At 43.0% G+C, this 27167-nt stretch overlaps 1 protein-coding gene across 6 annotated transcripts in view; it reads left to right on the forward strand.

Annotated features, from left to right (window-relative positions):
• ST7 (suppression of tumorigenicity 7) overlaps positions 1 to 27167 on the forward strand; it is an 85554-nt gene that overhangs the window by 9104 nt on the left and 49283 nt on the right. The window contains exon 1 of one of the 6 annotated variants that reach the window (XM_033161838.1): positions 8863 to 9131. The exons of 4 other annotated variants lie outside the window; for them this stretch is intronic. In XM_033161838.1, the coding sequence (XP_033017729.1) occupies positions 9110 to 9131 (22 nt within the window). In that variant the 5' untranslated portion in view covers positions 8863 to 9109. Of the gene's footprint in view, positions 1 to 8862; positions 9132 to 23786; positions 23807 to 27167 lie in introns of those variants that run through there. One more of the 6 variants, XM_033161839.1, reaches the window with a different exon arrangement.

Genomic DNA, 27167 nt, shown 5'->3' on the forward strand with positions numbered 1-27167 from the left:
CCAACTCTTCGTGACCCCATGGACCAGAGCATGCCAGGCACTCCTGTCTTCCACTGCCTCCCGCAGTTTGGTCAAACTTATGTTAGTAGCTTTGAGAACACTGTCCAACCATCTTGTCCTCTGTCATCCCCTTTTCCTTGTGCCCTCCATCTTTCCCAACATCAGGGTCTTTTCCAGGGAGTCTTCTCTTCTCGTGAGGTGGCCAAAGTACTGGAGCCTCAGCTTCAGGATGTGTCCTTCTAGTGAGCACTTCTTTAAGAATGGATAGGTTTGATCTTCTTGCAGTCCATGGGACTCAAGAGTCTCCTCCAGCACCATAATTCAAAACCATCGATTCTTTGGCGATCAGCCTTCTTTATGGTCCAGCTCTCACTTCCATACATCACTATTGGGAAAAACCATAGCTTTAACTATACAGACCTTTGTCGGCAAGGTGGTGTCTCTGCTTTTTAATAAGCCATTAGTATAAGCTAATCTGCCTCCACTACTGGAAAAGTTTCACCTGTTCACCCGGGCTTCTTATTTTTCAGGTTTTACTAGTGCCTCTCAGGGGTGGGGAAGAGGAGAATGGTTATTGTGGAATTTGTTCCTTATTCATCTGTTTGGAAAGCCCTGGCTCTTGCGGGGAGGATGGGGACAGCAGGATGGGGGAAGACAAACAAACATGTAGGAAAATTCTATGTATAGGAATGTCAACATCCCTTTCATTCTCTGCTATCTTCTCTTTGTCAGTCCCAATGTGCGGTTAGGTTATCCTGTCTGCTTTCTTGGCTGTTGGAACCATCAGAGATTCACCTGACCTTTGTTGGATTATGGAGAGGAATTCCTTTTCCCCCTAGCCAAACATACTGGCTGTGTTGCTTTTTCCAGATTCCATAAGTTAGGTATCCCATCATCTCATTACATTATTATTTATTTAGATTTATTTCTTGCCATCTCTTGGGTTTCATTTCATTTTCATATTAAACCCTGTGGAGTCAGTTGTATTTGGCAAAGAGGAAAGGGGTACTCATAATTTCATAATTATTTAAATAAGTAATATGCTTACTGCCTTTATTTTTTTTAACCAGTTATATGCTTACTGGTTTAGGGAAATTAGCCACATAGCTTCTCAAAATGGAGTTTGCTAGAACAAAGCTAAGCACACAAGTTACGAGTTTTATGCTCCATAGACCTCCTGGGTTCTCATGAAAGGATTATTACAGGGAAATCATATATTTTACTCCACACTGTGTGGTACCATGCAGCATTGCTATGTAGGCTGAAATGGTATGTTTTTTCAAGGTGTTTTAAGTATCACTTTGGTACAGCTCAACTGCTTCAGTTTATGAGCACCACTATCTTTCACAAGTTATGATTTTTCCAGTTTCGGTACTTCTCATGGCAGATGGTATGAGACAAGACAGTCCTTAGATGGTGAGCCATTGTGTTCTGCGAATCCCCGCAGCTCAGTCCCAGCTCCTGCCCACCTAGCAGTTCGAAAGCACGTGAAAGTGCAAGTAGATAAATAGGTACCGCTCCAGCGGGAAGGTAAATGGTGTTTCCGTGCGCTGCTCTGGTTCTCCAGAAGTGGCTTAGTCATGCTGGCCACATGACCCGGAAGCTGTACGCCGGCTCCCTCGGCCAATAAAGCGAGATGAGCGCCGCAACCCCAGAGTCGTTCACGACTGGACCTAATGGTCAGGGGTCCCTTTACCTTTACTAGATGCCAGGTATGACCTGAAGTTACATGAGGCAACTTAATACCTTGCAGAAGATGAACAGATCTAGGTGTGGTTAGTGACTAGACAGGAGACATCTGTATGCTATGCCTTGGGCTCCAGGAAGGAAGAAGAGTGGACTATAAATATAGGAAATAAAATAAATTAAATAGATGTTACCCCGTGTTTCCATATGGCCTGCTACTAGCAGCACACAGCAATGGTTTTGTATACAAGTAAAGCATAATTGTTCATTTTTTCTTTTATACTGGTGTGTCAGATTCAGGGTAGATTTGATTTAAATCAAATTGATTTAAATCACGATTTAAATCACTAGGCAGTAAGATTTGATTTAAATCACTAGGCAGTAAGACTTTATTTAAATCTTTTTTTTTTTTAACTCATTCTTACTGGTATAATCTTAATATTTACAACCAGATGAAGGTTTCATTTTTGGAATAATAAATTTTCAGAGTAGTTTTTACAGTTATATCAAAAATTACTGATTTGGTTATACTATTGGAAATACATTGACTGATAATTATGAAATTATTGTGAGGTTTAATAAGTTAACTGTTTATATTTGGACAACTTTTCTGCTGTACTTTATTGGAAGGGGAAAAATAATCATTTCCTTAATAACAATTTGAACAATTTATTTAACTGAAACAATAACATTATAGCATTTGTATCCATGTTTGTTAACTGATGTGGTTAAACGATTAAAAACAACAACACCTTAGACTTAAAACAAATCCTTATTTCCTGATGAATAGTCTTTGGACTATAATGTAACTTAAATAGAAAACTATCTTTAGAAATATTTTCCCTCCAAAAGCATTTTATTTTAAAAATCCAATTTAAATAAAAATAAATAAATCCAATTTAAATTTAAAAAATAGTTTTTTTTAATCGTTGATTTTTATCTACCCTGGTCAGGTTATTATTTTGTAACTGAAATATTGTTTTCTGCTTCTGTGTTGGTGTATGTGCAAACCTGCCTTTAAAAACTAATAAGCAAAATACTGAAAGTGTTTGAAGGTAGGGGATTCACAACCTGTTAAATGCAATCCATATAATTTAGAAATTTTAAAATCTTGCAAATGCTTTTGCCAACTCTAAGGTTTGTTTTGCACTCCTTATGTTGCTCTCAAAATACAGTCACTGTTTACTGACTGAAATTTTAAACCCATCAGTGGTGTTTGAATTTAGAGGAGTAGCATGGGAATTTGATTTAAGAACAGCTATAAGCCCATTGTTTTTAACACATAGACATATGTTTGGATTACATTTTAGGAGCTCCAATTTTATTATTAAATTATGAGAGTGTATGGATAAGAAATGTCATAGTAATGAGAGAAGAATGGCCAAGCCTTATACCAAACACTAGAGGTCAGCATTCAAACACTATAAATGCTATAAAATTCAACTTCACTGACCTCTGGAGCTGAGAAAAGGTAATTGACAGTGAAGGATTATGGGAGATTTAGTACAAAAAATTGGTAGGGCATTTGTATTTGCAGTAGAAAGTGGAGGGAAATCAATGGAAGCAGACATTTTTTTCCTTTTAATTATCATAATAGCTTAAATGGGGATCCCAGACAACTGCTTATCAGGCACTGACCGGCCTATTGCCTGCTTCATTTTAGGACAGCAGTAGTCTCATGTACCCTCGGGTTGTGCCATTCTATCTTGTCATAATCCTACAGAATACAGATATTGATGGTATAACTAAGCACTGTAGTGACATTTCTCAATAAGGGAATGTCCAGACAGAAAATGGGGCAGGTGCAAGGAGAAGGATATCTGATATTCTAACTGTCCACCAGGCCTGGACAGAGCTTATCCGAGGGCCCAGGATGTGAGTCTTGTTAGAACAAAAAAGCAGCAGGTCCCTGGCAGGACCCCTTGGCCTGTTTGGCCCTCTGAGACCTGGGGTAAGTGTAAGGCCTCGGTCCAGTATACATGAAGGAGCATCTACACCCCCATCATTCGGCCCAGACACTGAGATCCAGCACCAAGGGCCTTCTGGCAGTTCCCTCACTGCGAGAGAAGAAGTTACACGAAACCAGGCAGAGGGCCTTCTCGGTAGTGGCACCTGCCCTGTGGAACGCCCTCCCACCCAGAGCTGTCAACCTTCCTTTTTTTTGCACTGTGAAACGGCCACAGCTCTCAACTTTCCCGTTTTTTGCAATGGGAAACGGCGCTGGAATAAGGGAATTTCCCACAAAAAGGGAAAGTTGACAGCTATGCTCCCACCTGATGTCAAAGGAAAAAGCAATTACCAGACTTTTAGGAGACATCTGAAGGCAGCACTGTTTAGGGAAGCTTTTAATATCTGGAGGACTATTGTATTTTAATATTGTTATTAAACTTCGTCTTTTCAGGTATCATTTCTTTATGGCTGAAATGATCAACATTTAAAATCAGTTTTGATCGTACGGGGGCGGGGGGGAGGAAAGCCAAAGCAAAGGCAAAAATATGTTTTGTTGTATTCATCTCATAGTTTCTGAGTCACTCTTCCTGTAGAAGAATTGGTGAATGGCGGAAAGGATGACTAAGCAAAGCCCATTGGTTTTGGAAATGAATCGTGCTGCATTCCCAGCCATTAAATTTTAAAATGTATGTGCAGTGAAAAGTGCAAGGCATGTTTAATTTCCAGGCTAACTCTGGAGGAGGGAAAGCTGTCACTTTAAACAGTTCTGAAAAGAGTTCCTAGGCAAAAAAGGGAAAGGCTCAGAGATGTGAAAATAAATAGTCTGTTGTGCTTGAGTCCTTTGCAAAATACTGTACTTAATATGTGCAATGGCAACATTTAACTTAATTCTATCAGTATGTTGCAAAGTTAACGAAAAGTTGTTGGGTTTGTTTGTTTTGTTTAGTTTTTTGCATGAATTACACCAGTTTTACGATCCTGGGGAGGAGAGGGGGGGAAGTCCTGTTACACAAGCGTAAATCCTTGCACTGAGGGGAGAATGCAAGGCATTGGTGCAGGATTGCTGTACCAATGTTCTGACTCTTTGGCCCCGCAAGCATTCTTAATGCTGCTTTCTTCGCCACTTCAAGTTTCCAGGTTGGCTTTAAAGGCAGCATCCTGGCACAGAGCACGTAAGAAATCAGATAGGTTTCCATGAAGGTCCTGACGACTTGCTCCTAGGAATTAAACTATAAGGGAAATGAAAGGTGTTTAACCAACTTATACTGCTGTTAAGCTTACCCACAAGTCTTTTTTAGTTCTGGTATTTTTCACAGCTTTGACAAGATGCATATCTAGTTTACTGTTGGATATGGGAAGCTAACTCTGCCATGTCAGGGTTACTGTGCTAAGAGATGGCTATTCACCTTCAGGTTTCTATGAGACAAACGATCCCAGGATTGGTGATCAAGCCCAGAGATAAGGATCAATATATGTTGCAAAACCTGTTTAGAATACACACATGGCGGTACTATTTTTGCTGAAGCTTCTTGGCGCTGTGGAAGCTCTGTGAGCAAACAGTACTGAATCTTCTTCGGAGCGGCCATGGACTGCCCAGGTAAAGATACCATTTATAATATACAGATTAACAATTTGCTTGATATATTATTAAAGCCCATATGCAAGACTTCATTTCAGAACAGAAGTGTAATTGATAACAATCAATAACCAGCCATTCCCTTCCCATGGCTTCTGCTTTCTGCTGATTTGAAAAGTGTATGTTTCATATGTCTTAGTCCTAGCTAATCTGTTGACCTTTTGCTATTTGGGAAACTTCTGTGTAGAATTTGAGCTTCAGTGAACATTACCCATAAAAAACGTAAGTTGTGCATGCCACCTAGCTCCCCTGCAGAGGATCAGTTTGGAGAGACAGCGAATGATATTTCTTTAATTTACACACAGACTAATACAAGTGCATTGTAAAGAAATATTGCAGTGCAACATTGCAAGGTTGGTCTGGAGGCATTTTTGTCCACCATTTAGAATGTTATCCTGACTATGAGGAATGTATTCAGAAATCCAGTTTGGGTTAGGGGATCCTATGCTGCTGAGATATGTTGGAAAATTTTGTGGCGTGGCAGTGAAAGAGATGGCAGACTGTAATGGGACCTGCTAAGTTCAATTAAAATGTTTCTAGAAACTTTCAGTGGGATGCTGGACTGGTGATGCAATCATATACATGTCTACACAAAAGTAAGCACCATTTATTTTAACGGGACTTATTCCCAGTTATTCCGGACTAATTCCGGGACGCGAGTGGCACTGTGGTTTAAACCACTGTGCTGCTTGGACTTGCCGACCGGAAAATCGGCGGTTCAAGGCCCTGCTACAGGGTGAGCTCCTGTTGTTCAGTCCCAGCTCCTGCCAACCTAGCAGTTCGAAAGCACACAGTGCAAGTAGATAAATAGGTACCTCTCTGGCGGGAAAGTAAACGGCGTTTCCGTGCGCTGCTCTGGCTTCACCAAAAGCAGCTTAGTCATGCTAGCTGCATGACCGGGAAAAACTGTCTGCGGAAGCAGACAAACGCCGGCTCCCTCGGCCCCAGTCGTTCACAACTGGACTTAACTGTCAGGGGTCCCTTTACCTTTTTATTCCCAGTTAAGTATAGGCTCAAGACTAAATCTGGCCTAAACATAGACCTAGAAGAAAGGCAGAGAAAAGTGTTTGAAAGTTTTGGGTTTCTGAATGCAGAGGGAGGAACACAGCAGCGGGGGAACTTAGATAAGAAGTTTCTGGGAGACCTTTTCCTGCACTAACATTTGATTGACTCTTCAGAAGCAAGAAGCAGCTGATCTGAAGCATTTGTCTGTTGGAAAGAATGTGACAAGATCAAAAAGACCAACTGCCCACTTTTCACATCTTAACTTTCATTTCTCCTTTATCTTGAAGGGAGATCCCTCACTCCTTCCTTTTAGCCCCTCCTGAAAAGCACTATTCATTCACAATACAATTCCGCAGATTAGTGAGATGAAAGGAATATATTTTGAAGTTCTAAATTGCAGGGTTTCATTAACAAACTTCATAACACTTACCTGTACTTAAATTCCTGTCCTCTGGGAGACCTGCCTCCCAAATGACACTGTTACAAACTGTAGAAATATGCTGACTGTAGTTACCACATTGGATAAAGTGTGTGTGTGTGTGTGTGTGTGTGTGTGTGTGAACCCCAGCAGAGTTTCAAAGGCACAAAATATTTAGCATTCGTCAGAAGTGGCTTAGTCATGCTGGCCACATGACCCGGAAGCTGTACGCCGGCTCCCTCAGCCAGTAAAGCGAGATGAGCGCCACAACCCCAGAGTCATCCACGACTGGACCTAACAGTCAGGGGTCCCTTTACCTTTACTTTTTTATGCCTTTAAAATATGCCGTCAAGTTAATGTGATGTACATCAGTCTGAAAAGTTGCACATGCAGTGGAACTTAGCTTATTTACAAAGTGGTTAAAGTTCCTAGATTGTTGGATGGATTGGTGAGAGCCATGCGACTGAACTGGAGCAATCGGCTTACACCTCCTCACATGCTGAGATTCTTTCAAAGGATGATGTAGACAGGGTTGTGGTGGTGAACAATAGATTTCCTATTTCCTCCCAGGGTAAGAGGAAGTGACATAACTAAGCCGAGCAGGACAGCTTACTCTATGACATTAACCCCTTCATGCATTAATTAGATGTAAGGATGTTGGTTATATGAAGCGGATGATCCTGCAACATATAGAAGTTCAGCCTGCACATTCACTACATGCTTAACAAGGATGAAAGGAATTAACATACAGTGGTACCTTGGTTTACGAACATAATCCGTTCTGGAAGTCCGTTCTTAAACCAAAACCATTCTTAAACCGAGGAGCGCTTTTCCTAATGAGGCCTCCCGCCATCGGTGCCCTTCCACCGTTCGGATTCCATTCTTAGACCAAGGTAAAGTTCTCAAACCAAGACACTATTTCCAGTTTTGCGGAGTTTGTAAACCAAATCTTTCTTAAACCGGACTGTTCTTAAACCAAGGTACCACTGTACTGCTGACCATTCGGGCTGAAGCCATTATCAGCTATTAGGCCTATGACTGTTCTAACTGGAACTAAAATCCTTGTACTTTCCACCACAACTCGCATGCCTCTTGTTTTGCATCTGTCAAACCGTCTTCTTCTTCCTACACATAGTCAAAGGATGCAAAAATATTCATGATAATGTTCAAAATGGCAGTGCTCTGCTTCAAGATGAAGGCACTGAATATCCTGTGAGGTTCAAGAGTTAGACATCCATTCCATTTGCACTAAATGAAGACACTGAAAAGTTTTCATCGACTCAGTATGCCAGCATCCTAATATATCCAGATCCAGTTCAATGTGCATATTTTGCATATTTTGTTTGATTATTGTTACATACGAGCCCTCTTGAGATCCAAGTGTGGGTTATTTTTTTAATTTTCATTATGAGTAAAACCATGAGCGCATGTTTTGCCACGCCTTGATCGAATATTTTGCAGGGCCAGCAGACAAAATTGGCTTGGCTTGGGGTCATATTCACAGTCAATTCACAGTGCTTGGTCAGTGGTGCACAAACCCACTTAGGAATATTCTCCCTCTCCCTCTTGTCAATTTATCAGAAAGGGTTTTGGTGTGAATCATAGATGCTGGGTTGCTCTTTGCTTGTTAAACAGCCATCTGCTCCAGGGCATACATTGAACATATGATAGCATATTGGGAGTAGATTTTATTTTTAATAATAATAATAATAATAATAATGTGGCTAATGCGTGATAAGGAAGGACTTGCTGCAGCTGAGGAAATGTATTTACCATTCACCCCAAGGACAATGTTGCTTGCTCCCCATCCTCTAGCATGCAGAAGGTGTCTTCTGTTTTAATCAGCAGGGAGGGGAAATATGTGTGGTTCTTTGTCTTCTGCATTTTGTGACAAAAGAATTCCCATTTGAATTGCAGTGCTTTATTCAGGCTCCCTCTGAGCCTGTGGTTAACAGCAGTCAGTCTTTGCAGTGTTCTGACGTCACCCAGTGTATGCATAAGCTATGCTATTGTCTTACTGAGAGCAGGGGCTGTGGATTGCAGTATCTGGTGTCTGCTACCTATTTCTGCCTCACTGCATCAGCAGAAGAGAGACTGGCCTTCCCTTTGCTGGATTTTTTAAAATAAGTGCTCCTGTTCCTTTGCTTTTTTTTTTTAAATTACAAAAAAAAATTGCTTCTGCGAAGAAGGACCTGTGTTTTGCTTTAAGAGCTGCAGAGAAAGGCAATCTGCAGAGTGCAGCTTGGGGAGGAAGAGAGGAAAATCTGGAGGCTGGCTAGCTGTGGGGACTGCGCTGTCTGGCTTCATGACCCCTGCTGTGTAGAAGCCTCATCCCTTCTCTGACACATTCCCCGCAGCTCTCTTTCTTTTCCCTTTTCACCCCTCTTTTGAGATTTGAGCATCTGGAGCCAGCCATGTTTGGCACAGAGTCGTCATGTAAGTAAACGTGTTCTCTCACTTGAATTTCTGTTTGTGGGGCAGGTCTGGCTGGCCGGATTTGTTCCATGCCCAGTAACTTCATTCTGCCTTGTCGAAGGGCTCAGAATAAAATAGTAATGGTAATAGTAATAATAATAGTAATAAAATATGTGGTTCCAGCTTGCTTGGTAAAGATGCTGGGGGTGGGGGTGGGTTTTCGATCGTCTCTCCTTCTGCGTGTCTTTGATTCTGGCAGCCAGACAGCCAAGAGCTGTCAGTGATTCCGAATCCAAGCCGCTTAAAAGATCGAAAATAAAATGTGGTTTTGCTTGAATATGTTCTTTGTGTGTGAGCAAGACTGAGAGAGCAGCGTGTGCATGTGTACACACACACACACACACACAATCAATATCTTGATGTTGCAGTAATTAAAGAGTTACCCATGTGATAATGAGGGTGGCAGGTTGCTACAGGATTATGTGCTGGGGAGCTAGAACCTATTTAACAATGGAGTGCCAGCTTGCTGCTATGTAATAAAACACAATTTTGTTTAAAGCTTCTAAAGTTTGGTTTGCTGGTGTGATGGACTGCAGCACTGGGGATACAGTGAAAGCAATAATAATAATAATAATCCTATATAATGTCAGTGGCTGGTTGCATATTGAAACTTACAAGATGGGTCTGGTGCAAAGGATGCAGCATAGATGCATGGCAGGTTTGTTTTCCATTTTAAAAAAACCATTGGGAAGATACCAAAGTGAGAGAGGATTGTGTATTGGACCTTAGTCCTGATAATATTAGCGACGACAGTGACACCACTGGGAATCCGTATTGCCCAGTAGGCTTATAAACAAAAAGGGAAATAAAAATTAAGATGTTGTGCTGACTTACAAGGGTATGGTATAACATGCACCAAAATAATTTGTGATCCGATTTTTGTAACGGTGGGAAGGAATTTATTCGCCATAGTGGTTAATCTAGGTTCCTGATTACAGAGGTCCCAGTTCTTTTAGAATGGCAATAGTGTGGGACAACAACTTCAGCCCTTAAAGCACTTGGATGTTTCCAAGGGTTAATTGGTTCTTTTAATTCAGCTTCCCACTCATCATAACACAATGCCTGTTCAAGGTCAAGGGAGAATAAAACGCATCACCATCTGTGCATTGTTTTAGTTTTCTTCCCTTTCCCAAGAAATGTTGCATTACTGGCCTCATCTCTTAACTTTGGGTTTGTTTGTTTGTTTTTTTGCATATACATATCCCAGTAGTTGGTACGGACAGTAGAATGCTGAACACACTTTCTAGCCTAGTGAAATGGCACTTGCAAATTACCTGGGGAATGCAACTTGCAAAGTGTCTACATGATCAAAAAGAAAAAGGAATAGCTGCTATTGCTTCAACACTTTTACCCAAGGGTGTACAGGGTAATGGCTAACGGTAAAAAAGCCATCTATATAAATAGTCCTGAAAATAAAGGACTTCCTTATTGTCTGCCGAACAGTACTCTTTCATAGAGTCGCCAATGTGGTAACTAACTGGCTGCCCTTCTGATAACAGCTGGGCAAGCTTTTGTTTCCATGACATCCTGATTAATGCAATTTCTGGTTTTTAAAAGGGTGCGTGGAATGAAAAAACCAAACAACAACCTGCTTATTTTATGAAATTTATTTTACTTCCTTTTCGTTAACAGCAAACTCCAAATGGTTATAAAGTTGAGAATTTCAGAGAATAACCTTAGCCAGGGCTTTGTGCAGCCCCACCCCAGTCCAAGACAGGTTAACTGCTTTTGCAAGCTTGACGGCTAGCAGTGCTGCAGCCAATCAGAGGAAGTGTTAGGAGGTGTTTTTTTTCTTCTTCTTCCCATTTTCCTCTTTGCAGAAGGCCATTATCTCTCCTTTGTCTTAGGGCGGCTTCAGATGTGCGCTAACCATGCTGAAAGTGTGAGAGGTCTGCAGTAGGCAAGGTGATTCTTCGCCTTGCATTCAAGCTTGCCTCTAGATGAACACCCATTTCTGGGAACAGGTTTAAAGGTAGCACACCACAGAACACCACCTCAGCAATTTCTTTTAAAGGTATTCTAGACATGTGCATTTCGGATGCATAGCAAGGTGCACTGTGCATGCCTGAAACTCTGTGTTCCAGGCTTGTTTAAATGCATATAAGACCCAAGTCTTTTCCCCCTTTGCTATTTGATTCTGTCCCTAGCACTTAAGACTGCCCCCCGCCCCCCGAAATGAGCTTTGGAGAGGCACATTAATTATTTAATTTTCTCTATAAAGACATGTGGGTGGCATTCAAGTATTGAGGCAATGCAGAATATTGGCATGTGTTTTTAACCTCTCCTAATGATAGTTTCATTGTTCATTTTTGTAGACCGCTCTGAGGTTTTATGATCATCGAGCAGTATATAAATCGTATGAAATAAACTAACTAACTAACTAACTAAGTTTTACTCAGACCAGACCCACTGAAATTAATGGACCTAACTTTTCTAGTGGGCCTAGTAAAATTTAGTTGCATACCACCCATGGTATCTGGTTGGCCACTGTAAGAACAGGATGCTAGACTAGATGGTCCTTTGGGCTGATGTGCTTATGTGTGTGCTTGTGGTTGTTCATCCTATCCCTGAAGCAGTATTTTGCACACTTTTTGAGCCTGAACCTCTTCTACCTTTTTGGCTTCTGCTCCACAACCCCACACCATTCGACAAGTGAGTATGGAGATTCTTATACAGGCATAGGCAAACTCAGCCCTCCAGATGTTTTTGGCCAACAACTCCCATGATCCCTAGCTAACAGGACCAGTGGTCAGGGATGATGGGAATTGTAGTCTCAAAACATCTGGAGGGCCGAGTTTGCCTATGCCTGTTCTTATGCATCAGTGCATGCAGTATCTGAATTTTGTGTTGGATTTGCACAACATTGGCATTAGAAGAGAAAAAATAACAGGAGATTTGACTGTTCAGAAACCATACATAGAGAACTCTGGCCATCGCTTTCTCTGTTTCCTTCATCACAAATCAGATGCAAGTCTATGAAGGCTCCCTTCCTGGAGGCATTCACCTATTTTTTTTTTGTCTGATGCAGCACAGAAGGGAATTTTCTACCTGGCTCAGGACCATCTCCCTTCCTGAAATTTCACACTCCCTTGCGGTACTCTAAACTCTAAAGCCCTTTCATGGTTTACAGAATGGAAGTTGCCTTTTTTGTTGTTGTTAACGGTATTAACAGCCAGTTAGAATAACGTTTACAAAACATTTTAAAGCTTTGTTTAGAATACACACACACACACATCACACCACTTCCTAAAACCTGCAAGAGATAGAGAAGTATGCCTGTTTTCTGGTGTTTTTTTTTCCCAGGAACATAACCTTAGCACCATGATGTTTACATTACCTGATCATAAAAAAGTGATCGGTTTAAAAGTTTGGTTTTTCTGGATTCTGCTTTTATCCTGTTACTCATTTTATTCTGTTTCAGATTTTTCTGCTTTATGCTTCTATCTTTCTGTTTTTAATTTTTACTGGTAAACTGCCCAGAGAACCTTTGCTATTGGGCGGTATGCTTATATAGTCAGCCAGCTGATTTTATTGTTCTTAGCCAATGGACATCACAGTAAAGTATGAGCACAAATCACACAACTACAAAATGAGAAACATTACATGAACCAGGACAAATCTACAATGGGCATATGAATATTGCAAATAAACAAATGGCATTCCTCGCTGGCTCAGCTAACAACAGATGCACATTATGCAGTTGCATAGGGTGGCATAATCCCAAACTTTGGAATCCATGCTTTCGTATTGCCTTTGGCTTGGCTGTGGGGAAAGATGCAGCAGTCCAGAACCTTCTGTAGTGTTGCATGCGTGTGGAAGTTGGGAGTAAACTCTTTAAGCATATTTCCGCCTGGAATGGCAGAAAATATTGTACCTGATAGCAGGACAAGAGACTTATCTATATATTTTTAATGTACTTGAAATGTTACCTTAAAATTAGGGTAGCCTCAGAGAGGATTCATGTTGCTTTTAAAAGGTGAATAGCAGTGCATAAACCTGTGTGTGCGTACTCAGAAGTAAAGCGGTGGGATATAGAAAAGAAGCCTTGAATTGTTCAGATGAAGTGATGTGTCAGGTTACCAGTAACCACAGTTGTTATGGGAAAGGGTAAGTTCAAGAGATGCTGGCTTCAGTTTATACAGAGAAAGGAAACCCTCAAGGTCACCGTCTCCAAGCTGCTTATGAGGGGAAGTACCAGATAAGGATGGTTGTAGTTATTAGCTTATCTAGACTTGATCGCCGTCCGGTACAGATCAAATGACAGTACAATCTGTTGTTCCCAAGGTGCAGCAAAGAACAGAAAAGTGAACTTTCCAATGGTCAGAGCCCCCATGATGTTGGGAATCAGGACTCTGTATAATATATAACCATAGTACTTTTCCTCCTGCAAGAAATTTTCTTCTTCTTTTTTTTAAATACAACAACAGTTTAAAACACTTCCCATATATAATATTGTGATTCTTACAGTGGCCCGTTTAAAGTAGGTCAGCATTATTACCCCCATATTGCAGGTTGTTGGACTGCGGCTGAGATAGATTTGCTTGGCAGGGCAAACCCACACCATCCACTGTAAGCATATCCAAGACACATCCCCCCCCCCGAATTCTGGAAACTGTAGTTTCTTAAGGGCAACTGGAGGGGAAACTGCAGTTTTCACACACTAATACTGCACCCTGTAGAATTCTGTCACTTACATCTTACCTGCACAATCAAAATGAAGTTCGGGAACCAAAGTGCTTTTTCTGTGGAGCCTGAGCAGGAGCAGTGAACAACGTTATTGTTAATTGTTGTAGCTTGTCTTCACTTTAACCCACCCCACAGCCCTGCTCACTGTTGTGAAGGATGTTCTTATGTTATGAATGGTCCATGTCACCATTAACAAAAAGAGGTGTGTGTGTATATATATATACACCTCTACTATTGTTACTGAGGCCTTCAGCTAAGTGGAATGTGCTTCGTTCCCATTACCGTGTTTCTAGAATGATGACAGGATTTGATAACTTTAAAATGTGCTGAGGGAAAATAAGGATAGGCTGTCCTCAATGAACAAGATCTGTTTAAATGGACTGAAATGACATGAGGTAAGATTTAGACTGGACATCAGAAGATCTTCTGAAGCGTGAATGTGGTTGAGCACGGAAGCAGGTTGTAGGTTGAGTTTTAGAGTCGGCGTGCCTCTTTGCATGTTGATGAGAAACCAAAACTACATGTGTGAATCTTAAGAGGTTAGCTGGAGAGGGTGTGAAGGTGCCAGTAAAGTGCTTTGATAGCCACTAGCTTATGTGTGGTGAATCAAAAAACAGTAGCCTTCCAACTAAACCAATCCGTCTAGTTTGGAAGCCGTAGTCTAGACCAAGTTTTGCCGAAATTGGGTCTCCAGCTGTTGTTGGGACTACAACTCCCATCACACCTTGCTAGCAGGACCAGTGGTCAGGGATGGTGGGAGGTGTAGTCCAAAAACAGCTGGAGGCTCAAGTTTGGTAAACCCTGGTCTAGATGGTGGTGTGGCCAATCAGTTGCTACAATCTGAGATTGCCCGGGCTGTTTGAAATGCTGAATGAAACAGACTTGCATTACTAAAAGAGTAGGGAAAGAGCAGGTTTGCGCCTGTCTTTGGGCACAGGTAGGGAATTCTCCTGCACAATTCCCAGTGGAATACCGGTAAATGAGTGTCACTCAGGAATCTCTATATCCGAAAGATTGCTATGGTGCTGCTGATGTTTATAGCAGTGTGCCCTTGCAATCCGACACCATTGTTTGTCCATGGGAACATGGAATACATTCTCTTCAGGACATGCCTATTAAGAGAAAAGGAGAGACAAAAAACAGTGATGCATCCACAGCTAAGGTTTGTTTGTCCTTTACATTTTGATCCAACCGCTGATCTCATTTGGTTTCCATGTTTTGTTCTCCTCTGCCCGTTCCATGGCATTCATTTTCCCATTTTCCACAGACCTTACAATCTTCAGGTGTCCTATTTACTTAACTGAAAGCCCCAATTACATATCCTAGCATATTCCTTCTGTTCCCAGATGGTCCCCTCGTTGCAAATTGGGAACAATCCTCTATTGGCAATCTGTTCAGGAAATGACTGGCATGAACCCAACACCATAGACTCTTGCACAATATGATCTGCATTGTATATTGCTTTAGACTAAATTAGTATCTGAATTTAAAAGAGTGGAACTGCCGAATCAGGGGCAAAATAAAAATAAGAACAATTGCTGGGTGACGTTTTTGTCTTAGTCTGGTTGGCACTTAATACTGATAGCCATTCAGCTGGGGTAGTAGCTATGAGCTTGAATACCAGCTGTGCTTCTCCATGTGCTGCTGTGCTATTCTCAGCCACTGTGAAAATGAGGCATTTCCATTTAATTTGCATCTCTCTCCCCCCCACTAAACAAAAAGAAAACAGCAAACAAATGAGCCACAGCTATTGCATTTATTCCCATTAAACACATTCAACTACATATACAGTAGACTCTCTTTCACACCTTACTAGTGTTATTTAAAATAAAATAAAAATTACCTTGCAGTTTAAGGAAAGGAAAGCTAATCCATTCTGCAGCTGGTGTATGTGACTTTGCAGAATATTACTAGATTCTGATTTTTTGTCAACTGCAACTACAGATAATCTAGTCCCCAAATTTCTGATGGTTTCAAATCTGTAATGATGATGGAATATAATATCGTTACCTTTTGGTTTCAAAGCATGTAATATAGATATATATTTATATGTATGTGTGTGTGTGTGAGAGAGAGAGAGAGAGAGAGATAGCAACCTGAATTTGAGCGGTCATGGATATAAAGGTAAAGGGACCCCTGACCATTAGGTCCAGTCGTATCTGACTCTGGGGTTGCAGCGCTCATCTCGCGTTACTGGCCAAGGGAGCCGGCGTACAGCTTCCGGGTCATGTGGCTAGCATGACAGAACCGCTTCTGGTGAACCACGGCAGCGCACAGAAACGCCGTTTACCTTCCCGCCAGAGCGGTACCTATTTATCTACTTGCACTTTGACGTGCTTTCGAACTGCTAGGTGGGCAGGAGCTGGGACCGAGCAACAGGAGCTCACCCCATCGCGGGGATTTGAACCGCCGACCTTCTGATCAGCAAGCCCTAGGCTCTGTGGTTTAACCGCGTCCTGGTCATGGATATAGCTGGCAGCAATTCATACTAAGTGAAAACAGGTGTAACTTTTGTAATAGAAGAAGAAGAGTTTGGATTTGATATCCCGCTTTTCACTACCCCAAGGAGTCTCAAAGTGGCTAACATTCTCCTTTCCCTTCCTCCTCCACAACAAACACTCTGTGAGGTGAGTGGGGCTGAGAGGCTTCAAAGAAGTGTGACTAGCCCAAGGTCACCCAGCAGCTGCATGTGGAGGAGCGGAGACGCGAACCCGGTTCCCCAGATTACGAGTCTGCCGCTCTTAACCACTACACCACCCTGGCTCTGGTGTAGTGACATCTGTTTCGGAATGGCTTTGCCACATTCAATTCAGGGCAAGACAGGCTTGGAAGAAAAAGACCTGTTCTCTAGCTTTTTCAGAGGAATTACTGGTAGTTTGGCGGAAAGTTGACTGATAAGTTGCTGTGTGACAACACAGCTCCAGCCTTCTCTTTCTTTCTTTCTTTCTTTCTTTCTTTCTTAGATTAAAAAAATAAATAGTGATGGATAAACATATGAGTAGGTAAATAAATATACATGCACCACTTTAAGAACATAGAAAAATACAAAGCCAAGATTTGTGGGTGGGAGAAAACTATATTATTCACTAGGGGTGAAGATGTGAGATAATCGGCCAGATCATTGTTCTCCATGTAGCTCAGTATGAATGACAGCTGCTCTCCGTGGTTTGTCAGGGAACATTCCCATCCCCACCTGAAGATAGCAGGGGTTATACTTTGAACCCTCTGCAGGTAAGCAGGTGCTCAACCATTGAGCTGTAGCCCTTCTTTAAAAAGAAACATGGGCAACCTGTCTGAATCTTGGGATGCAGAGGTAAGACTGATGGCTTTACCCAGGATTTGATTCTGATATATTTAGTAGCTTAATTTCTGTGATCTCCAATAACCAAAATTTGCTGGTGTGTCCACTCCGAGAGAAAGGCAGCCTTGTACCATTGGTAAAGAGCTGAGTGCACCTCTTCCTCAGTGTCATCTCTGCAACAAGCACTACAAATCTAGTGGGTTTTTTCTGTTGTTTTGTTTCTTAATGTTTGCCTAGTGCTACATAAACCAGGTTGAGAGGTCTGTCAGGGAGAAGTCTGGACAGGCTGCTATCACAATGCTGTGTGATCTATCTTGGAAGAGAAGGTTTTACTAGATTTCTCTATCCCAGAAGTAAGACTGGAATCCTAACTTCACCTACCTGCAAGTAGGCCGCACTGCATTCAGCAGGACTTGTTTCTGAGTAGACGTGCCCTGCAATTTCTCATTTGTTTTCAGGGCAATTTGTTGTGCAATGGTGAACTTGCACAAGTTAAGTTTAGAAATTAGTATTGGTTGCAGAATTCAACCTCCTTAGAATTTCAGCTTTGTTGGGGGGGGGGCATCCGGGTGACTATAACTTAAATGCTTTGAAGAACTCTGTTTGTCCTGTCCATCAGCTATTGGGAAATATGCAGCCTGGATTATCACATATCTACACTGCCTTTCCTCCAGCTATGCTTCAGTCCTCTGGGGCCCAAGGGAAATATAAGTGTTGTGTTTTTAAAGGCTTTAATGACTTGGTTGTGTGGAAGCAAGCAGCTTATTTACAAGCCTCATTTGTCCAGGTATGGCAGAATCCAGTCTTTCTTTGTGCAGAATGTGGACTCTCTTTCTACTGAAACTTTGCTCTGTTTTGTCAGTTCAAAGAGTATGAAATCCTGACTAGATTTGAACCTGTAGAAAAAATGGAAGCAATATTCTGTATCAACTAGTACGTAATTGCGGTGTGTGTGTGTGTGTGTGTGTTTGTGTGTGTTTTAACCAGGCAGTAAAGAAATAGAAGTGCCTTACGCTGTTTTACTTCTTACACAGACACTTGACATTTGTGGTGGGAATGTGATGGGATTCAAAATTATGGGAAAGAGGCAGCTATTTTTATAAGACAAATGTCATCGTGCATGACCTCACTTAAACTAATTAGTTAGATACCTTTTTGGATTTGTTGTAGGTATCCTCCAAGAAATAACTCTGAGATCGCACCTTTAATAAAAGCCAGTTTTGAGACTGTGGTTTACGGCCCAGATGGTCAGCACTACAATTATCTCTTGCTGTGATCTTTTGATATGCAGTTCTAAAATAGGTACACGGGGTGCGGGGGGCTGCATCCTGGAGATGACTCCAACTTCAGCCCTCAACATCTTCCATGTAAATAGTCCAAGCTAGGATAAGGCAGCATCCTACACACTATATGAGCCTAAGGACTGTTTCTGGAATACAATATTACCCTTGTCAAACAGCTGAACTAAGTGAAAGCCAATAGCCACTGAATAAAATTAACATGAGCTAATTTTATAGCTTCCTTGAAAGCTGTTAATGATGCAAGAAATATCTGCCATGCTTTCAGCGGATCATCATTTTTTATTTAGCAACATTGGGAGTTTGCAGAGAAGTGGCTGCAAGGTATAATTCTGGCCATCGGTGCTCTGCAGCTTTGAACATCAGTTCTACACGTTGCTTCTACGAACCCTTTGCTTAGGACTTCACTGTTGCGTTGGATACAGATTGTGGGAAGCTCCATTAGATGAACATCTTTTTATTATTAAAGGTTCTTAATATCAATGCAACAAGACATATTCTATGGGAAATTGCAGTGTAGACCCAGCCCATGATTCTGGTGTTAATCATAAACAGACAAACCAGGCAGGCCCCACAAATAACCCAGAGATGCATTTTAAATAAAAGGACGCATTCTACTCATGTAAAAACATGCTGATTCCTGGACCATCCACGGGCCAGATTTAGAAGGCGATTGGGCCGGATGCGGCCCCTGGGCCTTAGTTCGCCTACCCATGCCATAAAGAGTGTTCCACAACTGGGGTCCAACCACCCAAAAGGGACTTTCTCCTGTTGCCACCTCCAAATGTCTGACGGTGTGGACCACTGATGAAGGACCTCTGATAAAGACCTTAAAGGACAGGCTCATAAGGAAACAGGTGGTTGCCTTAATTGAGGCTGTGATGCATAATGCCTTTAGAAGTAATGTTTCACTCGGTTCTTCGGTTTCATATAATACTAAAGGAGGACTCTCCTTTGCTTTTGTTTTCCACCAAATATCCCAACATGGATTAAGCTCATCTCCTTCTCCCTCCCTCCCAACCTATGAATCGTAACGGTAAAGGTTTTAAAACGGTGAATTTCTGAGTGTTTTGAGACTTCAAAAGTCTCTGGTGATGGATACGATTTATTTGTTTCGAAAATGGCTACCCTGTTTTTCCACTGCATTTGCATCGCACAAGGTAGCATAAAACAAGTAAATGGCTACACTTAGCAGTGAGATAGGCACTCGGACTCAGGCCTTCTGTTCTTTATAGATTTTTGTCCCGGCCTTCTCATTCAGATTGGTTGTGGAACTAAGCCTTGGGAGATAAACTGGAGCTTCCTCCATTGTGAATGAAAGGCTAGCTAGAGAGAGAGATAACATTGCTATTCCTGCAAATGCGGGTGGGGGGAAGAGAGAGAGAGAGAATGTTTTTAGATGCTAATGCATGGGAGATCTTGGGTGAACAAAGACTTAGCTATGCCATATGACAGCAGTATGGGTGCTAGGTTTCTTCACAGCAGATCTCTCTCTCTCCTTGTGGTGAGTGGTGTGTGTACACCAGCTCACCACAGTCCTGTTCAGGAGCTGCTGTGTATACCCCCAATGTGTATACCAAAGACATGGATTTGGAAGCCAGACTGCACCCAGCGGCCCCGCCCCACCTTTTGTGTGCTCCTTTCCATAATGTTTGCACATTCAGTGTAATGTCCGAAAGGGATGCCATTGCACTGAATGGGGGGGATGCTCCTGGGACCAGCAGTTGTGTGAATGAATAGAAATAAAATTATCCCCCCCCCCCGTGCCACTGCCGAGCTTTCCTCCCTTCCTTAAACAGCATAATAATTCAGCACGCATCATGACCGTTCCTAAAAATCAGAGTTGTTTGTCTTGTACTGACCATCCAAAGAGGCTAGAAATACTTCCAGGAAGGTATTTTTTGTTGTTGTTACTTGCTGAACTTTCACATGATATATCTCTGCTAAAGTTAATATTTGACTTTTCCCGGTTGGTGATTTGCTTTGCAAATCCTATTTCTCCTCCTGTTTGCATAGTTTCGAATTGCAGCAAGTCTGTAATAAATGCATGGAGCTTTAGCAAATACCAGTTTCATGCTCACTATTCCCTACTGGCAAGGCGTGGGGGAGAACAGATTTGGTTTAGTAAGATAAGCACTTCTATAAATATGCTTGGAAAATCAGCATTTGCTCTTGAACTTAAGAGTTGGTTGTGCCATTAGAGTTTCAGAGAGTGACTTGACAAAGAATCGACCCTCCCCTTTTCATATTACAGGAGACGAATAAAATTATTGTGTAAGTAATATCAGGGTTGTTTCCCCCCCCCCTTGGTTGGTGTTTATGGTTTTACAAAGAGACACAGTGCCCTGCAAAAGGCCTGTTAAAAATCAACAGGTGAGTGTGGCTGGAAGTAAAACTGACAATGCTGTGAAATCCTTTAGTCATGTAGATAGGGATTAACTCAGGCCAAAGTTGACTTTATGTTACTGTTTTAAAAGTAAAAAGTGGCCATTTTCATTTTCAAGAGAAAGCAGCTGAAGAGCCCAAATTCAGAACGTACTGCTGCTGATCAGGGCAGGAACCCAACACAGCTTTCTTGCTGGTTGCTCCCAAAGGTGCTGTATGCAACAGGCAACACCTTTTAGAGGCAAACAACATTGGATAATGATAAATATTTATTGCTCGTAGCCATAGGCCATTGCAAAGTAAAATAGTGGTTGTGGGGAGCATGTTTTGGTGTGAAATCAGTTCATGTCCCCAGTCTGGATCTCAGATGTTAACTCTGAATTGGCATGTCCAACAGGTAGATCGTGACGTCTGTCGTAGATCACTGGCGCCCCCCAAAGAAGCTCAACAAGTTTGGCTCCCCTAAAAAAGAGCTCAACATTTTAGCCCTGCACCCCCCAAAAAACAGTGCTCTCCTCCTCCCTAAAAAAGCTCAACAACTATGACCTGAATCCCTAAAAAATGGGCCTTCCTCCTCCCTAAAAAAAGCTTTGAAACTTTGACCTGAACCCCCCAAAAAGGGGGTATATCACTGCCAGTTTTTAACTGTGTGAGTAGATCGCAGTCTCTTGGGAGTTGGCTACCCCTGCTGTGTTGTATTAAAGAGTGCAGAAGAATTTCTGACCTCTGATCCATTTTGTAATGTGGGGTGACATCCAAGGCACCTTACCAGTCTACATTTCCCAGGGCCCCCAGTATAGATTCTCCTCCTCCAGTGGAGAGTGATACCCACCCTTGTAGGTCCCACGGAAACGTCCGTCGTGAGCCCCCTTCTGCTTTCGATGTTCAGAATGGCACATGAGGGGGAGAAAGGTGGAATATCAAGGTAGCATCAGGGATGATCAAGGGTGGCCTTAGACTGGCTGCCCTGGACTGGCTGTTTTTAAAACAGACTCATGTTGAAATAGGTTGAATGCCATCATCCAGGCAAGGAGGGACTTGGTTGGCAGGCGTTAGAAAATTCCATCTCCTCTCATATGTTGCTATTTTTGTCTTGTGATCTTCGTATGAGAGATCTGCGTGCTCCAGTCCCAGGAAGCAAACAATGCATAATGTTTCCCATCAATATTTCACACAGCACAGTTTATCTTAGGAGGGAAAGAAAATCACAGAATAACCCTGTGGTTAGCTTTTGAAAAATTGGATATTGAATTGAATATGCGAAACCTTTTGCCAAACATGAGTAGCTTGGGTTCAGTATACCCAAGGGGCCGTTCCCAGCTCCTGCTCTGTGTCTTTATCCAAAACCACTGAAGGTTAGGTGGGTTTCCACGAGGCAAGACACAGTGATAACTGCAAGAGCCTTTATTGAACTAACAGAACTGGACAACAGGGGCAAAGCAACTGCTTATATACAGGTGAAACTCGAAAAATTAGAATATCGTGGAAAAGTCCATTTATGTAAGCAATTGTTTTCATTAGCTACTGGAGTTTAATATATGAGATAGACTCATGACATGCAAAGCGTGATATGTCAAGCCTTTGTTGAATTACTGAAAGAAATGAACCTTTCCACTATATTCTAATATTCTAGACCAGTGGTGGCGAACCTTTTAGAGACCGAGTGCCCAAATTGCAAACCAAAACCCACTTATTTATCGCAAAGTGCTCAGAGTCGTTGAGCTTTTCATTGAGGGTTTTTTGCGGGGGGGGGCTCCCCAAAATTGTTGAGCTCTTTTTGGGAGCTGCTGACCCCACAGACGAGGCAGCCTATGGGGAGGGTTTGGCCGAGGGAAAGAGGCGACCCCTTTCGCTCGCCCTTCTCCTCAGCTCAGTCTAACCGCCTTCCCCCCTCGACTCTTCTTGCTGGGGGACCCCGACAGTTTGGCCGCCTCCTCGCGCAGCAGCCTCGAAGCTCTCTCCCCACTGACCTCCATCCAGAATTTCTCCAGTTGCAGACTCTGGGATCTATCGACTAATGGCAGAGTCAGCCGGCATGATCCCGATCTCTCCTTCATAAGGTTATTCTACGCTGTGTTAGCTCAAAATCTCAGGGTTTGTTGCCGTAGGAGGCAACAAGGTATATGCAGATAAGAAGCCGAAAAGGACTTCTCTTTCAGTATGATTTAAGACATATCCTTTTATACTCCCAAATAAGTATTCTGTTTGCACATTGTTCGTTTGTGTTTGGTTCACGACACAACACTGTTGGGGGGGGGGAAGCTGTGCTAATTACTCAACAACCTAATCAGTGATGCTTTCCAGTGCTTTTTTCCCCTGGAAAAATAGGTGGGGGAACTCACCATGATGTTTCTTTGTTTATTGTGGGCCCAGTCGCAGTCCTGCCTGCCTCCTCCCCGCCGGGCAGTGGCTAAACGTAGGATGTGATTGATGAACTCAAGCATACAATGATCTGGATTAGAAATAGACACAACTTCCTTGATTACAGAGTTTGGCCAAACTGCGAGAGGCAGTGAAGGATAGGCGTGCCTGGTGTGCTCTGGTCCATGGGGTCACGAAGAGACTGAACGACTGGACAACAACATAGAATTGGAATTCAAAATGAAAATAATCTATTCCCCCCAAGAATCAGTGGAGGGCACCTAGCTCTTTGCCAATAGGACTGTCACAACTTAACTTCATCAGTATCCCATCTATCTGCTCTGGGTCTTTCTGCCAAGCAGTAAATACTCAACAACCAACCACTACAACCATTCCTTCCAAACCAAAAAAAGAGAGCAACAGATGGGTCAGGGACTAGTAAGGAGCAGGTGCTACAGCAGTGCTCTGTAAAGAAGTCTGTGGGCCAGGTGTTTCAAATTGAGCACAGCTGATTTTTAGCTCCTCACCCTGACTTGGTCAGCCACAAGAAGTGCCCAGGTCAACAGGGCTGCCTCTCTCCTTACTGCCCTGCAGCAATTAGACAGGTCAGTGTAAAATAGAATCTTTAAACTTGAAATGTTTTCTGTATGTGCATTGCCATTCCTTGAGAACCCTATGGCAGAAATGGCACCGTGTAGCAAATGTGTTAAGGGTCATTTACGAAACAGGGCTGCTTCAAATGCAGTTGTGTGTGTTCATTTTCTATTTTGATCCCAGTTATCAGATATATTCAAGAGTCATGCTGATGGTGGTAGAAGTACGTGTGAAGCCTTGTAAAAGTGGCAGAACTGGGTGCTTTTTATGAAAATTATGGGTATGGTTGCAATATCCACTCCAGTGAAGCTGGCAGTTTTTCGTTTTCACATGTAGGAAAATGCTGCTTAAAGAAATAGAAATTGATCTTATTTATCTTTGAAATTCAGTGTATTTTCACTTTAAAAGAATTAGCAAAAGAATGCCAGTATATATGAAGGTTTGTATAGAAACTGAGTGAAACTGGAAGTTCTGCGATTTCAAAATACAGCAGTGTTTCTTGGGTATTTTTAAAAAGCACCCTGAAATACCTGAGACTCGCTGACATAAGATTATAAAATGTCATTTTTACGAAGTATTTTGCAGCATTTCCTTGACTTGTAGCTTCCAGGTTAATTTACTGTTAATTTAATTGATATGGTTGGCACTGATTTTTCAGGAGCTCAGGCCTGTCCTGTTTAAATATTTTTTTCTTAACCTACTTATTCACTTTGATCATTATGTAGTAGATTTTTAAAAGCTGTGTTTGTTATGCACAGCAGTTCTTAACTTCCATGTTCCTCTTAATGATCAGCCTTCTTGAAATTTCACTGATTGAATGAGTCTGTAAGTGTGTGTGTGTGTGTGTGTGTATATGTTTGTGTGTTTGTTTGTTTGTTTGTGTGTTTGTGCACACACACAGTAAACCTGCAATGTACGCAGGAGTTACATTCAAGGGATTGTGGCTAAATCCCAATTTTCTATAGTCAAAATGCATTGGGTTCAATGGTCGGTGGAATTGCCAAAGTCTTTTCCCCCCGATGCCTGCCCCCTTTCTGTCCCCCACTCTCTTTTTTTGCTAAGCTTGGAAATCTTGAATGTTCACAAGTTAAACATGCATAGGTTGTGGAGATGAGTGAGATAGATACGTATCTTATTAGTTGCTTTTTATTTTTTATTTTAAAAAGTGATTCAAAGTGAATTACCACAATAATTAAAAAAACATTTACATTTAAACCAGCGTAAAACAAAACGGGGGGGGGGGGAATCTAAAACACATAAATATTTTTTAAATGCAGGTTTAAAACATCTCACCCACTAAAAGAGGCTACAGATAATGGAAAGCCAAAAGCTTAGCAGAAACTAAATGTTTTTTCTTGATGCCTAAAGCAGGGGTGGGGCGCCCCGAGTGTCACCACTGAGGGGGGGGGGGACAAAATGCCTGGCGGCACTCACTGCAGGGCCTGCAGCATGCCCAAGCCACATGTCTCTCCTGGGAGGGACACAGTAGCTTGGTCGCCCACAGGCTCCGCGCTGCCCCAAACAGTCCGCCCACTGGCTCCCCCCCCCCCAGCTATAGGGTGGCTGAGTGGGAGGAGGCAGGCAGACTCCTTGGAGGTCCCATAGCTTTCTTTCTTACTGTCAGAAAATCTTTCTGAATGTTTAGTCGGAATCTCCTTTCTTGCAACTTGAAGCCATTGGTTTGAGTCCTACTCTCCAGAGCATGAGAAAACAAGCATGCTCCCTCCTTCATGTGACAACCTTTAAGATATTTGAAGATGTCTATCATTTCTCCTCTCAGTCTCCTCTTCCACGAGAATATCATGCGGGGCTTTGTCAAAAGCCTTACTGAAATCAAGATACACTACGTCCACAGCATTTCCCTGATCCACCAAGTTTGTAATTCCTTAAAAAAAGATAAAATATTGGACTGGCATGACTTACTTTTGAGAAACCCATGCTGGGTCTTAGTAATCACAGCATCGTTTTCTTAATGCTCACAGACCGACTGTTGAATTATCTGTTCTAGGACCTTCTAGCTCACCAGTTGGTAGTCACCTGGGTCTTCCCTTATCCCATTTTTGAAATGGAGACAACACTTGCCCGCCTCCAGTCTGTAGGGACCTCACGTGTTCTCCAAGAATTCTTAAAGGCTCTAGAATTATATCCGCAGGCTCCTTTATGAGCTCCTTGGATGCAGCTCATCAGGCCCTGGAGATCTGAATTCATTTAAAGTAGCTAGGTAATCCCTTACTACCTCTTTTCCTATCTTGGGCTGCAGTTCCCTCCTTACATCATTTATTCTGTTATCACCAGGGCATTGCTTTCCTTTTGGGTGAAGACAGAGGCATCATCCGGAGCTTACAGTTCTTGTTGCAGCCAGGGGCGTAGCTAGGGAATTTGGTACCCGGGAGCAAAGAAATTTTTGTCACCCCCCCATTGAAATTATTAAAAGAAGGAACAATAATATACAGTTAAAATTTTTATTTTCTGGTTTATTTACCTACCGTATATCGCGGCGTATAAGGCGACTCGGCGTATAAGACGACCCCCCAACTTTTAATGTGAAAAAACAGAGTTTGGGGTATACTCACCCAGCCCGGGATCCATGGCTGCTGAGGCGGCGGTAGCGGCGGGGAGAGCGTCCCCCGCGCCACACAGGAGATTTCCGCGCTTGCCGCCCAAGCGCACAGCGGCCCCCATGGCTGCTGAGGCGGCGGCAGCGACGAGAAGCTCCCCGTCGGCGCAAAGGAGGCCTCCGCGCTTCCCGCTGAAGCGCAGGACGGCCTCCACGGCTGCTGAGGCGTCGGCAGCGACGCCTGGGGCAGCGGGGAGAAGCTCCCCGTCGCCGCAAAGGAGGCCTCCGCGCTTCCTGCTGAAGCGCAGGACGGCCTCCACGGCTGCTGAGGCGTCGGCAGCGACGCCTGGGGCAGCGGGGAGAAGCTCCCCGTCGCCGCAAAGGAGGCCTCCGCGCTTCCTGCTGAAGCGCAGGACGGCCTCCGCGGCTGCTGAGGCGTCGGCAGCGACGCCTGGGGCAGCGGGGAGAAGCTCCCCGTCGCTGCAAAGGAGGCCTCCGCGCTTCCTGCTGAAGCGCAGGACGGCCTCCGCGGCTGCTGAGGCGTCGGCAGCGACGCCTGGGGCAGTGGGGAGAACCTCCCCGTCGCCGCACAGGAAGCCTCCGCGCTTGCCGCCCACGCCCAGCCCGGGCTCCATGGCGGCTGAGGCAGCGGTTGCGGCTGGAGCGCCGGGGAGAGGCTCCATGCAGCCAGTGGCGGGGCGGAACTCCGGGTCATGATGTTGCCGGCGTACAAGACGACCCCCGACTTCAGAGAAGATTTTTCGGGCTTAAAAAGTCGTCTTATACGCCGCGATATACGGTACATTGGTTTATTT

The sequence above is a fragment of the Lacerta agilis genome, chromosome 10 (genome assembly GCF_009819535.1).
Source record: "Lacerta agilis isolate rLacAgi1 chromosome 10, rLacAgi1.pri, whole genome shotgun sequence".
NCBI lineage: Eukaryota > Metazoa > Chordata > Lepidosauria > Squamata > Lacertidae > Lacerta > Lacerta agilis.